The sequence below is a fragment of the Triturus cristatus genome, chromosome 1_1 (genome assembly GCF_964204655.1).
Source record: "Triturus cristatus chromosome 1_1, aTriCri1.1, whole genome shotgun sequence".
In the NCBI taxonomy this organism is placed as follows: domain Eukaryota; kingdom Metazoa; phylum Chordata; class Amphibia; order Caudata; family Salamandridae; genus Triturus; species Triturus cristatus.
The window spans coordinates 1208953983-1208970512 of record NC_140579.1 but is presented as its reverse complement, the minus strand read 5'-3'; the positions used below and the strand labels follow the sequence as shown (position 1 = coordinate 1208970512).

Genomic DNA, 16530 nt, shown 5'->3' with positions numbered 1-16530 from the left:
TGAATCCAGTGGCAAAGTGAGCAAGGGACTCACGTCTGAGCATACCCTGCCAACTTATGGCGAACAAAGCGGTACAAAAGGGGGTGGTGATGGACGGAGCATCAGAACCAATCAAACACTCACACCCAGTCAACAGATCCGGGTTTGATCCATCACCGTTCTTTAGCCCACTCTGCCACCCCAGTTCAGACATGGCCATATGCAAATCAGTCTGACCCTGTGCCTCATGGGAACAGTCCAGCCCGAACTGCCAAGCCATGCCTTCCCTGGACCGGAAACAAGCTTCCTAGGACCGGTTTCTGGCTTTTCAGCCGTCTTCAGCCAGGCTTGCTTGAATCCAGTGGCAAAGTGAGCAAGGGACTCACATCTGAGCATACCCTGCCAACTTATGGCGAACAAAGCGGTACAAAAGGGGGTGGTGATGGACGGAGCATCAGAACCAATCAAACACTCACACCCAGTCAACAGATCCGGGTTTGATCCATCACCGTTCTTTAGCCCACTCTGCCAACCCAGTTCAGACATGGCCATATGCAAATCAGTCTGACCCTGTGCCTCATGGGAACAGTCCAGCCCGAACTGCCAAGCCATGACTTCCCTGGACCGGAAACAAGCTTCCTAGGACCGGTTTCTGGCATTTCAGCCGTCTTCAGCCAGGCTTGCTTGAATCAAGTGGCAAAGTGAGCAAGGGACTCACGTCTGAGCATACCCTGCCAACTTATGGCGAACAAAGCGGTACTAAAGGGGGTGGTGATGGACGGAGCATCAGAACCAATCAAACACTCACACCCAGTCAACAGATCCGGGTTTGATCCATCACCGTTCTTTAGCCCACTCTGCCACCCCAGTTCAGACATGGCCATATGCAAATCAGTCTGACCCTGTGCCTCATGGGAACAGTCCAGCCCGAACTGCCAAGCCATGCCTTCCCTGGACCGGAAACAAGCGTCCTAGGACCGGTTTCTGGCATTTCAGCTGGGTGTGAGTGTTTGATTGGTTCTGATGCTCCGTCCATCACCACCCCCTTTTGTACCGCTTTGTTCGCCATAAGTTGGCAGGGTATGCTCAGACATGAGTCCCTTGCTCACTTTGTCACTGGATCCAAGCAAACCTGGCTGAAGACGGCTAAAGAGTGGGCTAAAGAACGGTGATGGATCAAACCCGGATCTGTTGACTGGGTTTGAGTGTTTGATTGGTTCTGATGCTCCGTCCATCACCACCCCCTTTTGTACCGCTTTGTTCGCCATAAGTTGGCAGGGTATGCTCAGACGTGAGTCCCTTGCTCACTTTGCCACTGGATTCAAGCAAGCCTGGCTGAAGACGGCTGAAATGCCATCTCCATCTCTATGCAGATGACACCCAAATCTACCTCAAGGTGTCTTCCTCTCAAGATCTCTCACTACTCAACTCTACTCTCAACTCTATTCAAAGCTGGATGTTATTTCCCCAACTCATTCTCAATCCCTCCAAAACTGAATTCCCCCTCCTTTCTACCTCTCTCTCCCCGCCTCCTGTTCAATCCTGGATGGATCAGCTGAATTTACTCAACAGTAAACCCATCATTATCGACTGCGCTAAATCCCTAGGTGTCATACTTGACAAAAGACTCAACCTAATCTCACACATCAACTCCATTGCCAAGAACGCACGTTATCAGCTGCGTCTTCTGTGGGGGATTCGTCGGTTCTTCCCGGAGAAAGACCTAAAAACCTTGGTCCAATCACGAGTTCTTTCTAGACTGGATTATTGTAATTCTCTTCTGACTGGCCTTCCCAAATCTCACCTCTCCCCCCTTAAATCTGTCCTCCATTCAGCAGCTCGCTTCATTTCAGGGTCCAAACGAAGTGACCACATCACTCCTATCCTGTCTTCTCTCTGATGGCTTCCCATCGAGTCTAGAGCTATTTACAAAACGGCTTGCATCACCCACAAAGCATTGCACTCTTCCTCCCCTCGCTATCTGGCGAATAAACTGAAATTGTCCGGAGGCTTGAGACCTTCTGGAATGCGGAAAAGTTCTTGCTTGAGCCCCCCTCATTCAAAAGGGGAAAATTGATGGGTCAATCGTTCTCAGGTAATGCGGTGAGAATCTGGAACTCGCTTCCTCCTTTGCTCCGTGCCACCACCTCCATCCGGATCTTCAAAGTGGACCTCAAATCTGTTCTATTCCAAAGAAACTTTCAGAACTAATTCCTTCATTCTCAGACCCTGCCAGGAAGTTCATTAGTCATTGTAAATTTGTTATATTTATTTATTTTTTGTACATTCCTTGCTTGCTGTTTGATATCGTGTTCCTCTTTCCTGCTGTGTTTGATTCTGTGTCCTGCTATTTTTGTACGTTCTATTTTGTAACATTTCTCTCATATAACGTAACTGGTTCTATTGTACAGCGCTCTGACACCTTCGGGTAAAGTCCGCGCTTTATAAAAATGCATAAATAAATAACAAGATGGCTCCCCGTAGCAGCCTACGTGTACACCACTTAACACTCTAGTTATTTACTCGACGCACCCCTCCTTCCCCCTCATACACGCCACGCAGTGATGTCATGGGCTGACGTTTTACATTTACGCGGTGCCCCCAGTGCCGCAGCCTGTAGGGAGAGTGACAGGAGGAGGCGGGGCAAGAGGCAGACGCAGGCCATACAAGAAATGGCTTTCTACTAGATCAGAGGCCAGAGAAAAAAGTCAAGGACAAAGGGCGGAACTGCGAAAAAGGGGCGGGCTGCTCTGCTTTAAAGGGACAGAGTATCCACCATGGGGCTCAAACGGCTTTTGGTATATTTATCTGAGGCCTTGATGCTGGGGTGTATGTAGTCCAGCACAATGGTACGCCTTATTCGACGACTCCGGCTCTTGCGATGAGACAAGAATCCCTTTTCTAGAAAGAGCTCAGCCGGCCGCAGGACGGACGAGGAGTCTTTCAGCACTCAGCAGGGGGGGGGGGGGGGGGGGGGGGTTATGAGAGGTGAGGCTTGGGTGATTGGAGGGGCGGTCTTTCGGTCGGGAGGACAAGGCCTGCGGTTGGGCGGGGCCAGTGTCTGGGTCAGTGACAGTTGGAGGAGCTCGGGTTAGTGACAGGGAATCGTGCCGCCGGCAGGAAGTGAACCGCAGGTGTCTATTGCTCCCAGACTTTTTCCCTATCCACCCGGCAACTCAGGATGTCGGTGCCCGCCGCTGCCGAGGAGGAGAAACAGACCAAAGAGATGGAGGAATCTGGGCAGCGCTCCTTCCTGGCTACCGTGACCAAAGCCCCCAAGAAGGTGAGCCTCCAGGAAACAGTATCCCCTAACTAACAGCACATTTAAATGACTGGCACATAAGTAGAAGGGTGCCTTTCTCGTACAGAGACCAAATCTCCAAAGGTGAGCTCACCCCTCTTAATGCCGAAGCTTCCAAGAATATGTGCCCTTCGAAAACTTGGTGTACGGGTGCTACTTACCAAATAATTAGAGTGCTTTCCTCTGTACTTCCCATTCCTCGTGTACTTACACACTTCCTTAATTACCAGAGCAGGGATCTTTCCTCTACAGATCACCTGCCTCCCTAGACTCTACCCACGTTCTATCACAGTCCTAGCACAGTGTGCATTCCCAAGTAGGGGACCCCCGAAAAAAGTGAAGCCACAACTCAATAGTATGTGAGAGAACATGATCAGAAGATCAGAAAGTCACATTTGTATATCTTCATACACAGCACCAAAAAACCCTGGTTTGGGTGAATAAGCTGCACAGTTATGTTATAATACAGATTAATATTCGGTGTCTGAACACAATCTTGAGGAAGATGGAAAAATCCAATATGGTTCAAATTCCTTGTATGTGTGTGTGTCAATATGTGTATGTGAGAGAAAAAACACAGATCAAAAAGACAATAACTCCTGTATAGAGCTAAAAACATCAACACTGTAAGAGTACGCTCTAGCCTGAGAACAGTCACGATACATATTGTTGATCCCCTTATACATTTAGTGGGACAGAGCAGGTTCTTATCAGTGAAAGCTCGGTCCCTGTATAATTTTGCAATATTACTATGTGCAAGAGTACAAGGTCCGAAAGAAGGAGTTGTGATTTGTAATAAAAGTCGTTTTTTAGGTCTCGCCTAGCAGCGCGCAAGCACTGCATTTGAGACCTTTTAGATTCGCTCCAGGCTTTATTGGGAACTCGTGCATGTTTTGCACTGTTCCCAATGAGCCCTTGTGCACGTTTGGCGATTCCCTTGCGGGAGCAAGCAGCAGCGCCATATGTTAGTAATTATCGCGCTCGCTCCTGCAAGGTAAACTCCGTGCACCACAGGAAAGCCTTCGTCCGCACAGCCGCCTGCTTTTTAGTGCCCCACGCAGTGTCTCTTCCCCCCCCCCCCCCCATGCAGGCCGTGGTTCGCGGTCTTTCACTTTCACATTCTGGAACAAACGCACACATACCCTGGTGACATCTTGTTCTTTACTGTGGTAGACATCCAGCAGTAGCTATGGGATTTTAAAAAAGTTTTACCAAACAAGGGCTTCTTCAAGGAGGGAGTTTGCTAATTCGACCCAATTGAGGACAAGTTTATTTTGTCCAAAAGCTATTCCCTTTTTGATTCGAAGTGCACTTTTTGAAGAAGACAAAACTCCAGTAAAAGTTGAAAGATAAAACCACGGCTCAATCGACTTCACATTGCAGACTGCATGTTATCATCTTTTAGTTGTGTGTGGCTTTGATTTCTAAGCCCTGCATTTACTTATTTTTTGCACATGAGCAAACGTGTTGTAGTCAGAGAGACAAGTAAACGCAGTGCCCGTGTGCTATTCCCTTACATTATACCGTGTGCTTTTACTGCAGCTTTAACAATTGAAACCCTTGAGATTGGCTTAAATTACCTATACCGTCCTTTGCTCACAAAAATTGCCACTAATTGGATGCAACCACTTTTAAACAGGGGAGGCCCGCTATGCAGGTGTTGACTGCATGTCGCCTTGAAATTAATATTATCATTCCAGTACAAAGCATCCTGCATATTGTGTCCTCTTGTTGGGAAATGCTTATCCGATAGACACGGTGGTGGTCTCTTGAAAGCGCGCTTTGGTGAAACCCGGTGTCAACCTAAAATGGTACATCTCACCCCTGATAGTTCAACTAGGAGACTAGCATTCCTTTCACAAGGTGTTTATTTTGTTGTTGTGCTTTTATCCACTTCAAGGCGACTCAAAAGGCTGCTTGTTCCATCTTTCTGAGGCCCGTAAGTACATTCAGGTGTTTTTATAATGCTGCAATAAAAGGATTTGAGTTTCAAAATGTTATTTGCTGTCACCTGTAGAATAGAATTGCATGCCTGTTAATGCTATTATTAATCATATCTGGTTCGGGTGCGCACGCCAATGTTTGGAAGTCGCTTCCTGATCTACACAGTTGGCACCATTCTACCTTTATAAAATCCCTCTGCAGTGACACTGAGGTTGCAGGACATGGGGGGAGGGGTGGGGGCAATAGCACCTCAATTGTGGCTGTAATTTATTGCCCTTCTGATACGGCTCCCTTGCAACGCCACTTGAGGAAGGGGTGGCGCTAGAGGGGCCGTTAGCCATGGCAACCTAGATGTTATTATAGTGGACACCTGGGAGCGGAGGGACAGCTGTTGCTGTACTAGAAGGAGTATGACTTTGCAAATATTCCCAGTAAAAAATGCATGTACGGCAGCTACTGGCCTGAGCACGAAGGTCAAAGTCCACGGCATGCATCTCAGAGTTCGACTTGGGGGCTCATGGTCTGTCCGATTCCATCTTACTTATCGGCGCTTTTGACAGTAATTTCACGAAGGTATAACATTTTCATTTGTGTCAAATAGGAGATTCTCATTATAGTAATGACAAACATTTCCGCTGAGCAGTTGCACACCTAGCCCACTAATTGAATACGTCCGAACTCTGCAATCGCCTAGAATGCCACCAGCGAGGGATTGTGTACCACTTAATTATTGCAGATATCCAGGATCGAACAAAGATGTATTTCAACTTGTAGTGAACCAGCTTCCGACCAGTTTTCTTTCCCTCATTACAATCCTTTCTTTATAAGACTGAGTGGGAAACAGGCAACGGTGCTTACACTATTGATTTAACAAATGTATTTGGTCCCTCCCACTAGTCATGATCACTTAAATACCTGGGAGCATGTTTACTAAGATTTCACATCTGGTGAAGATGGTAGTGGATATTCTAGGATGGGAACACCCTGGAAAGTTTAGGAACATCCACAAATGAGTGATCTCCTAGGTATTCATGGACTTCTCCATGATTCATTACTACCCTGGAAACTGTTATTTACTCCGGTCAAGGGCAAGGGGAAATTTAGTTGCCGGGTTGCAGTTGGAAGACAACACACTCAAAGTGGGTAGGGATCAGTAGTTTCTTTTTTTTTTATTCTCAAATATTTCCAAGAGTCATCCTCAGCACAGAAATCCTTGCCTCTTTAATGTGAAATTGTGCTTGCTGAATCTTAATGCCTGCCTTCATTGCTTACTTGTACACATAAAACAAGCATTGACATAGCCAATAGGGCTCGCCTTTGGGACCTTATAAGTGTTTAGCCTTGCAACAGTTGATGTTGTTGCACCAAGTATATTGTGCTGGAAAACTAGACACTTATAAGGTCCCAAAGGCGAGACCTATTGGCTATGCCAATGCTTGTTTATTTATGTAAGGTAAATACAAATATTACAAAGCAGAATTAGTTACTACGTTTCATTAATGAAAGCAGTACATCATCACAGTTGTATATAATTAATTGGCAATTAAAGCTTTGACACAGTTGATAAAACGGACAATTTAAATTTTTTACATTTTATTGGGATATTTATACAGAGCTATTTGATGTGAGTCTATAGACAAAGATTTGCTATTAGGTTGCTGAAATTTGTAACTGGTGCTTTAAATACAGAAACTACCAAACTACAGTTAAATCAAATACAAAGAAGGATGTGTACAATCGAAAACTAGTCGCTGCAGGTTGGGAAGAGATTTTAAGGCAAAATATTACCAAAGACTTTGTGTACTTTCTTGAAAACATTTTAGCACTCTATTACTGCCCCTATTCATATTGCATTTCCAGCAAAATAAACTACTTTGTTAACAAGGTTGCACCTCTACCAAAGTAGAGGGTGACTTTATTCCTACCCAGTAGACTATGGAGAGACCATGGGTTGCTGGCAGTTAAGGTTCTAGTCAACACTGCAGATTTTTCCACTGGTACCATTTTAGGAACCGTGTACAATCCTACCAGTGTAAAATCTGCCCAGTCCCCATTACTAAGAATCTTGGCTTCTTTCCTTGACACCCTTTGAAACCGATACAATATGCATTCCTGAATATTGGTGATGTGTATAGGATCCTTGTCCCCATAATTGGCTCACCAGAATCCGTTTGCCTCATTTGCTAATGTTGATTGGATGAGTTATGAGGAACCCCATGGATCTTGCAGTGTGATTGGCTGTGTTTTAATCCCAACAGTCAGTATAACCCTATTCAAGAACCTTGGTCCTGAGAATCCGAGTGCCACTAGAACTAGACTGAGTGGTGTGGTTAATGTTTGATCGCCATGTCACATATTTTCAGATTACTTGTCTGTCGAGATGACCAAGATTGTGTTTGTGTAAGTACATTGATTTCTTTGTAACCAGCAAGATGGTCTGTGCTGTTCTTCTGCTTTTTGAAGTCCTTGTATATTCTAATTATAAATATCTGAGCATGTGATATAGCCAGTCATATGCAAAACTTAATTCTCATACTAGGTGTAGTTCCTGTAATGGACAGGCCAGGTGCAGGGGCTATGTTTTTATACATTAGGCTTTTAGCATATTGAGCCTTAGCCATCACAAACCCACTAAGAGTCCCACATGCACCCCTACCTCAGAATTGTGAGCTCCTTCTTGTGGAATACTGGCAAATTACTTTTACCATAATGCATGATGGGCTCCACAGGGCCGTAGGTCTTTACCATCTCGAGTAAGGGGTCATGTGTATCTTCAGAAACCCATTTGTGCTTATAACTGCAAAATAATCCATAAACAAGTTCTCCCACTACTCATGTTGAATCACAATCTCTCTTGGAACGAATGAAAGACCATGTGGTGTAGCAAAGGAAGGGATTTTGCCCACCTACCACTGTACACATGTCTAGACCGTCCGCGTTTTCCATCAGGTGGTAATTACCATTCCGTAACCGTTCCTCTAATCCCTTTTTCAAATAGCAGCGTCCCACTCCTTCATCTTGAAACCACTTGTAATTTGTCTCTGCTGGTCTGTATTGGGTATCTTGTGAACATGAGTCACTCGCTGTAGAGCTACTGTGAGTTACTGAGACCTATAATAAACTGCAGTCCAACCATACTTGTGGCATTGCAGGCCTAGGACCACTTGCTGTCTTTGCTTATGTCACTTCACGTAGTTCATTCTATTTCTTTTTGGACAGTCTCTGTAGTAATTTGTCACATTCAGTCCCTAATAACTGCTCAGTAACAGGATTTTTGTGACTGTCTCAAATTTTTTATTTAGTTGTATTACCTCTTAGCAATTTCATTAGAATGAGAGTGGTGACAAGAAATGTGATCATACCTTGGAATGTTGTTTTCGTTGGCACAAGTTCCTTTGTACTCCATGGCCTCGTTTTAGGCTATGAATATACAAATCTATGATGTGTTTAGAAACAGCTGATCCTTCTTTTTAACTTGTGGGGATCATGTCTAAATCATCCATGCTTCCCAAATATAGATCCTGCCCTTTGTGTTCTTACTGAAAATTATTTTAATAGCATCCTCTAGTTCACAGTTTAGTTGATTCCTCATCCAGGTTGTAATGAATTTGTTCGAATGTGAGCTATACACTTGAAGTGGTAGCTCTGTATTGATTTTTCAGTCATTGATAACTTTATTCAATTTATGTAAAATCATACAAGTGTGTGTATATATATATTCACTGAAAAAACCATAGGTTTCACACATGTTATAGTTAGCGGAAATTTTACTGATAAAAAACCAATGAAATTGCCCCGTTATAGTTAGTGCTGGCAACTATAACTCACGCGACCGCAATCCTCTGCTGATGCTAATACTGTATTTAGACACTTATTTGCCCATGTCTTCTTCCATACATTTTTAGCTATACATATATTACAAATATTTTTTTTTATAAAGACACATATGTCATCAGCAGAAGATTGCGGTCGCGTGAGTTATAGTTGCCAGCACTAACTATAACGGGGCAATTTCATTGGTTTTTTATCAGTAAAATTTCCGCTAACTATAACATGTGTGAAACCTATGGTTTTTTCAGTGAATTTGCAAGGTTTTTTAAATGCTAATTCCTAACTATAACGTGTGTGAAACCTATGGTTTTTTTCAGTGAATTTGTACGGTTTTTTTAAATGCTAAGTTACTTTACGCCATTCGAGGCGTGCGCGCCCACTTAACGCAGTGCGTTCCGTGCACGGTTTTTATCAACTTTAATAAGCCCTGTACATTTGGTGGCCTTCGGCCACCAAAAGCACAGGGGGTGGGGTCAATGTGGATAGTGTTTTTTTTATTTCGATTTTATAATTTCATGTTGCCAAAATATAGTTTTTTTTACTGATTTAATAAGCCCTGTACATTTGGTGGCCTACGGCCACCAAAAGCACAGGGGGTGGGGTAAGTGTGGATAATGTTTTTTTTATTTCTATTTTTTACCGTACGCTTACCGTAAGCGTACGGTAAGCGTACTCTGCGAAATTGCCGGAAAAAAAATAAAACCGTTTTTGCTCTTGGGGGATGTTTGGGGACTCCCTCAACATGACTATGTGGGAGGGAGTTGTCAAAACAGCCCCGTAACATGTTTTTTGGCATCATGTTTGATAAATAACACTCAGTGCGAGAGACAAAATGGCGGACGCCGCTTCCTGGTTTCGGCCGATTCGAATGTTTACTAAGATCTAAGAGCCAATCAGATTCGCGCTCGCGCACGCCACCGTACGCGTACAGTAAGCTTACCGTAAGCGTACGGAAAGCGTACCGTAAGCGGGCTCAGATATATATATTGATTTAAAGGCTATTTTCTCAGAATCTACTGAACAGATTTACACCAAACCTACAAAAGGCACTTCCTTGACATAGGGACTACCTCTCTGCCAAATTTCTAGTAATTCTGTTCAGCCGTTCGGGCTGTAGCTCGTTCTAAAGGTCCTATGGAAAAATGCATGGGAAAAACGCGTTTTGGGACCCCCCTTTTATCTCAGCCCCCGCTTGACGTATCCCCCCGAGACTTTCAGGGTAGGAGCGGAGCGTAGCGCCCCACCTATTTTGAGAAATTCGCGAGGATTCGTCGACCGGCGCCAAAGTTATTCAAAATAGAATGTTGCGGATTTCCTATGGAAAAGGGGTCCTTACTATAACTACCTACTGGCGACCGCCAGTAGGAATATATATATATATATATATATATATATATATATATATATATATATATATATATATATTCATTACATTTCTTCATAAATATCTAAATCCAGAACCTTTTGAAAAATACAGACACAGATAAAAAGCAAGCAATGATGAAATCATGACCTTCAGTTAAAACGGTGAAATACAGCAAGTGCAGGAACTATAGCTCGACAGAACATCTAAAATAGCTGTCTACTAAAACCACTTGCCGAGATAATCATAATATAGCACCATTTTGATCTACAACAAAAGGACAAATATTAACAGGCCCTAGTATCTTGAACTAAAAACCCCATTCAAATACCACACCACATCAAAACAGATTTCAGGTGTGGATACACATTGTAAATATAGAAAAGCTGTCTTACATCTGTAGATTAAAAAAAAAAGTGGCCTTATTTATTTTATTTAAAAAGTTTTGTATAGCGCGAACAAGACCCCGGAGGGTATCAGAGCGCTTCACAGTAGTGGGATGGGGGACAAAGAAAGGGAACATTGAGGTAAGAGGGCTAACATTATGAGCTAATAACATTGTACATAAACGCTAGCAGAACATACATTAATACGGTACGGCAAAACGTTACTTAATAGGTAAGGCCAAGAGTCACAGACAATACAATTTTTAGGAAAACAACCAAAAGGGACCTTTCGACAACAGACAAGCCAGACTCATTTAAGGCAGGAACTTGTTCATTAGGATTGTTTTTACTTCATGTTTGAACGCCGCCGTGTAGGGGATTCTGCAAATTTCTGGTGGGAGAGGGTTCCAGATCCTAGGTGCTGCGCCCGAGAAGGCTCTGAGTCTCGTTTTTCTTTTTGCGAAAAGTCTGCGGTTTGAGTAGCAATGAGTTTGCACTTCTGGAAGGTCTAACACTACCTGATATTTCCAGTTTTTGAGCCAGGTATCCAGGTGTTTTGAAGTGGAGGGCTTTGTGCGTCAAACAAGCAATCTTCAAGTGTATTCTTGCTTCGTAGGGTATCCACTTTAAAGATCTTAAATTATCACCCCTTCTTCATCCCTACTTTTTATTTAAGTAGCTGTGAATAGTATGCTATTATTTATATATGTCATGACATATGTAATTCTGTGATGTAACAGGTGGACACTTTGTGTGTCAATTGTACCGATTTACTTATTGCAGAGCACATTGACATCCTATGGGCCCAGTCTGCAGTATATGACACATAAAAAAAAATAAAGAGGAATCACAAAGATTGGTTATACTCTACTCTACTCATTCAATATCACGCAAGCTATGATGGGCACTATTGCAATTTTTTTATAAACATGGCACCACCAGCTGTGAAGGGCGATGTATACCTATTTTCAGAGGGTTCGGATCTTTCACCCACAGAGGTTCAATGGATAACCGAACTTTAATAAGTGCCAGATAGGAACCAATTAAACCCAGGGGAGGCTCTTCCACTAAGGAGGAGGTGCATCGTCCCACTGCTCGCAGAGCAGAAGAAAGGAACAATAAAATGACAATAACATCTTTCTTATCATTTCATTTTTCGTAGCTACAGGGCTGGGTTAGGGTGGGGTGGCGCTGGTGTCACAGGGAGGAGGAGTGGTTCGTGCAAAATAAGTGCGCATGGCGGTTTGGCCAGCCGTCTTGGGCTGGCCAAACACTCATGCGCACTTTGCACGTTCCCCACCAAGCTGTAATACACAGCCTGGGTGGAGAACATGCACAGGCTCCCAGTGCCTCTTTGATGCTGAACCACGGCGCACAGACCAATCACAACATTGTTGACATCAGTGTTGTCTTTGGCTGTGGGGAGCTTGTGTGGTTCCTGCTTCCAGGACTCTTCAGGAAGAGAAGCAACGATGGAGGCAAGACAGCGGCCGTGAGGAGGTAACCGCCCGCCACCCCTGTTCCCTGCCAGCCACCACTGAATAAACCTTCTAGGACAACACAACGGCCCATAGTGCAAAAGATCCTTGGGTGGCAGCAAATGAATCAAGAGTTTTGTTTCGAAAGTGAAGAGGAACGACTTAATTTCAAAAAGTGCCAAACTTTACTCTTAGACAGAATAAAATAACTTGATTGAAGTACAAGACCAAGCTTTTATCTCTGAACTAATTCTGAAAGGTCATGCAGGAACATATGCTACATCTTAAACAAACAACACAGATGAGCTATATGCAAGTATCTTAGATACACACTCGTACCTTCATTCCTCACGAAGCAGATGAATCCATCTTTTGGCACTGTTCAGCAAACAAATATGATCGGGAAACGAACCACACTGCAGTTTTGCACTTTTCTAATGTAAACAATTGGGAGCTGTGAAGAGCAATATATACCTTTTATCAGAGGGTACAGATGTTTCACCCACAGAGATACAATGCATAACAAAACTGTAACAAGTGCCAGATATGAACCAATTAAATCTCATAGGCCCGTGTATTGCCAGATTTTCCGTGGATGTGGCGTTATGGCTAGAGTTGCCCACTTTGAAACTGGTGAACGAGGTTCGAGTCTCGAGGCTCAACATCCTGTGATTCCGTGCACACACCTAATCTCTCTTTGTCTAAAAAATGTATGTTACCTTGTGTACTGTAACTGGTGCTCATATAAACTTCTCTAATACCCTTGGGTGGAGTTTGTGCAACTTAAAACGCCAAAAAAAGAATTCCAGATTTGGGTTTGAAAGTGAAGGAGCTATCTCTCCTAGTTCTGCAGTAGGCCTCAAAATGAATTAACTAGGGTAGTTTTGGTACTTCCTCGCAGTATAAATAACAGATGTACCTCCTAATCAATTTATCAGCCTTGGAAGAATGAAAGGCTAGTTTGTCCCTGACGACACTGAATCTTGTGACTTGAAGATCACATACACGCACATATGCCTGCACGAGCGAGCCCTTAATTCTTGGCGCCAGCTTCCCAGCATGCTCTGGCTACAGATACCTATAACTACTAGGACCTCGTAGAATTTTACCGACTGTCAGCTCTTAAAGACTGTCTCACAGTCCGGTAGAATTCGTGCCATGCAGTATCTTTGCCATATTCAATTATTTCCTTACTGTGGCAGTGTGTAGGAGCTGCCAAATAATAAGTGGGTTGCACCCTTTATTATATGGCAGCTGAGATGTTCACTTTCACCACTTTCCAACTTCCTGTTTTGCTGTGTGTGACTGCTCCTCCATGGCCCTGACCTCGGGCCCAGCAGTCACATGCATCTCTGTGACATGGCTTCCTGTTTTCTGTGACCCAAAGGGGATGCAGCAGAGATCAAGAAGGAAAATCTGCCGAAAGCACACATGCCAACTAAATAAGATAAATGAACAGTATTTATATTCAGCTTTCATGTTCTCTTAACCCATATGTGGCTTTATGAGCTTAAAATCTTCTTTTCTGGTGCATTTCACATAACCTTTTTCCAGCCCTCTGGAGCTGAATGAAGAAATATGAAGAAAATAAATACTAAGAGAAAATAATAAAACTCCCAAATGTATACCTCGCACATCTCATGATCTTTACAGGCAGTGTCTCCAGTTTTCTACGGCTGCCTTCTTTAAAATGCTGACAACTCATGACTGTACGGTGAGTTGAAATTATTGTTATATGACACTTTAGAAGAAATTGCTAAAACCTATAGCTGCCCTTCTAGAGTCAAATGTAAGGATCCTTTCACATCATTAAATCCCCACCAGCCAAAATCTTCACACTAGGAGAATCATGCAGAAAATACAGGTGATCTTGTGAATAATACTGTGGAGTAAAGGGTGAGTCATGAAAATGTGGGAGGCGAACCCGAATAATCATCTGAATCCCAATAGTTGAACACCCCCAAATGGTACCTATCTATATATTTCGAAGTTTTATATAGCGTGTATTTGACCTGAATCGGGTATCGGAGCGCTTTACATAGCACCAGTTGCATTACATGGGAACACATTCATTTTTGGTAGGCACGGGGAGATTAAGGGGTATATTCACAAGAATGTGTGCTAAACATCACCAAAAATGCTAACGCAACTTTACACATCGCAGCCTATCGCGGGAAAATAACCCTGTGTAACGTGGAATTCACAACACGGCGGTAGCATGCGATAGTCTGCCGAAAACGCGGCCAATGTCTGCGATACAACCACCCCGACGGAGATAAAAACACAAACCACAACACCAGAAAACGTGCGATGAGCCCATTCGTGATGAGAAAAGCAGGGATAAGCACCGCCAGGCCAGCGAAACACACGGCAGGCAGGAATAAGCACAACAAAAGCCTGAAAAAGAAAGACAAACCAAACCGAAAACAACAGCCAACCTCAATGGAGGCAACCCGAGCCAGCAGACAACCCCTCCAGCCCCATTGGCAACAAAACATTGTACATGGCAGGCCATCTTGGACAAGGTGAATGCAGCCTGAGAGCGGAGGAGGATAATGGCAGAAAACCAGAACTTCCAGAATGATGCGAAAGGCACAAACCTGCAGAAACACGCCAAGAACAAGAAGGCAGCAATGCACACCGGAGGTGGGAGTCCAGCGCCACACCAGGAGCTGGATGACATGGAGGAAATGGTGTCCACCACATCAGTCTGGAGATGGTGGCAGGACTCGGGGACCGGAAACTGCCCAAGACAACAGCAACAGGGAGAGGAACCAGCAGGGCCTGGGGGGACGGGGGGAGATGGGCACAATGGCACACATGCACAATTAAGCACAGCACAACTGCAGACAAACCATGCCCAAGAGTAACAACACAAACCAGGAGCACAAGTCACACAACCCGGCAATATAAAAACTATGGCGAAGTGTGTTGTATTTGGGACAGATGAGAACTAAGTGCATTGTATCACAAAATGAGACTTGATCACAGGTACAGGGTGGAAGATTGGTTATTTTGTTTCAGGTGCCTTTTATAAACAACAACTGATGAAAAATACCCAGCCTAAAGTGTGTCAGTATACACCAATGATTATTAGACATCTGTAAAAAGATACCTCCTCTGACCCCTCCATCCCAACCACTGATTTTACCAAGATATACCGATGAAACGTTTGGATAGAGCAGAGGCCTCCCTCTCGGCTGCCACCCTGAAACTAAAGGCCTGCGTTTTCCAAACCACATAATTTTTCACAGTATTCTCGAGATTAAAATATAAGTCTTATCTCCCAAGAGCTTTAAAGTTTTCTCTCAAATAGTGCAGGCAGGGTATATGTGACTGGCTATCCGAGACTGTTTGAAATTGGATAACATATCTATTAAGGCTTAACTCCTCATTGACCCAGACTGCACACCAAAGTAAAATAGGTTCAGAGGAATAAAGTCTGAGATAAACTTCATACCATGCTCTTCATGTACGATCTCTCAGGGGATACTTTGGCCAACACCTAAGAGACTCTCAGAAATGTATTTTCCTCCACTAAAATTGAGGTACTGTTGGCATAGACGCACATATCACAACCAAAGATGAATATGAGGATGTACTTATCTTTATAAACTTCTAATAATGTTTTAACCGAATTTTGACACACACAATCGGAGAAGAAGTCATATAGACTAGCAACAGCTCCCTTAAAAGGCCCAACATTTTTTTTCATTAGGGGCTGCCATCTGAAACTAGAATCTATTGGAATCCCTAGGTAAGTAAAAGTATCAACCTTGGTTAAAGCCTGACTCTGCGCCAAAAAGCTAGTGGTTTTGGTACTTTTAGGGACCATGACATGAGATTTCTTAAAATTAGTTAAAAGGTCCAGACTGTTCATAAAATCAATAAAAAAGGTCTAGAAGCCACTTTTCACTTCTTATGGTACCCCCAATTAAAACCGCATCGTCTGCATATAAAAGGGCAGATATCAATCTACCTCTCACTCTTGAAACACCTGCGTACTGGACAGAAAGCACCACCTCTAAACGATTGATGTACATACTGAGCAGAAAGGGTGCCAAAGTACAGACCTGATAGACACCCCTCCTTAGGTTAAAGTGTTTGGCGCATTCCTATTACGCCCAAATATGACCGAGCCTGTCAGATCAGAGTGCAGGTCCTGTAAAAAAACAATCAGCACAGGTTCCACCTCAATGCACCCCATATCTGCCTAGAGCTTATCTCTGTTGCATTATCCAAGGCAGA

At 43.7% G+C, this 16530-nt stretch overlaps 1 protein-coding gene across 6 annotated transcripts in view; it reads left to right on the top strand.

Annotated features, from left to right (window-relative positions):
* The first annotated feature begins 2617 nt into the window (after positions 1–2617).
* LOC146871841 (S-adenosylhomocysteine hydrolase-like protein 1) overlaps positions 2618–16530 on the top strand; it is an 879643-nt gene continuing 865730 nt past the window's right edge. For 2 of the 6 annotated variants that reach the window (XM_085651882.1, XM_085651903.1), the window contains exon 1: positions 2620–3262. In XM_085651882.1, the coding sequence (XP_085508008.1) occupies positions 3161–3262 (102 nt within the window). In that variant the 5' untranslated portion in view covers positions 2620–3160. Of the gene's footprint in view, positions 3263–16530 lie in introns of all 6 variants that reach the window. The other 4 variants (XM_085651895.1, XM_085651888.1, XM_085651912.1 and 1 more) reach the window with 4 other exon arrangements.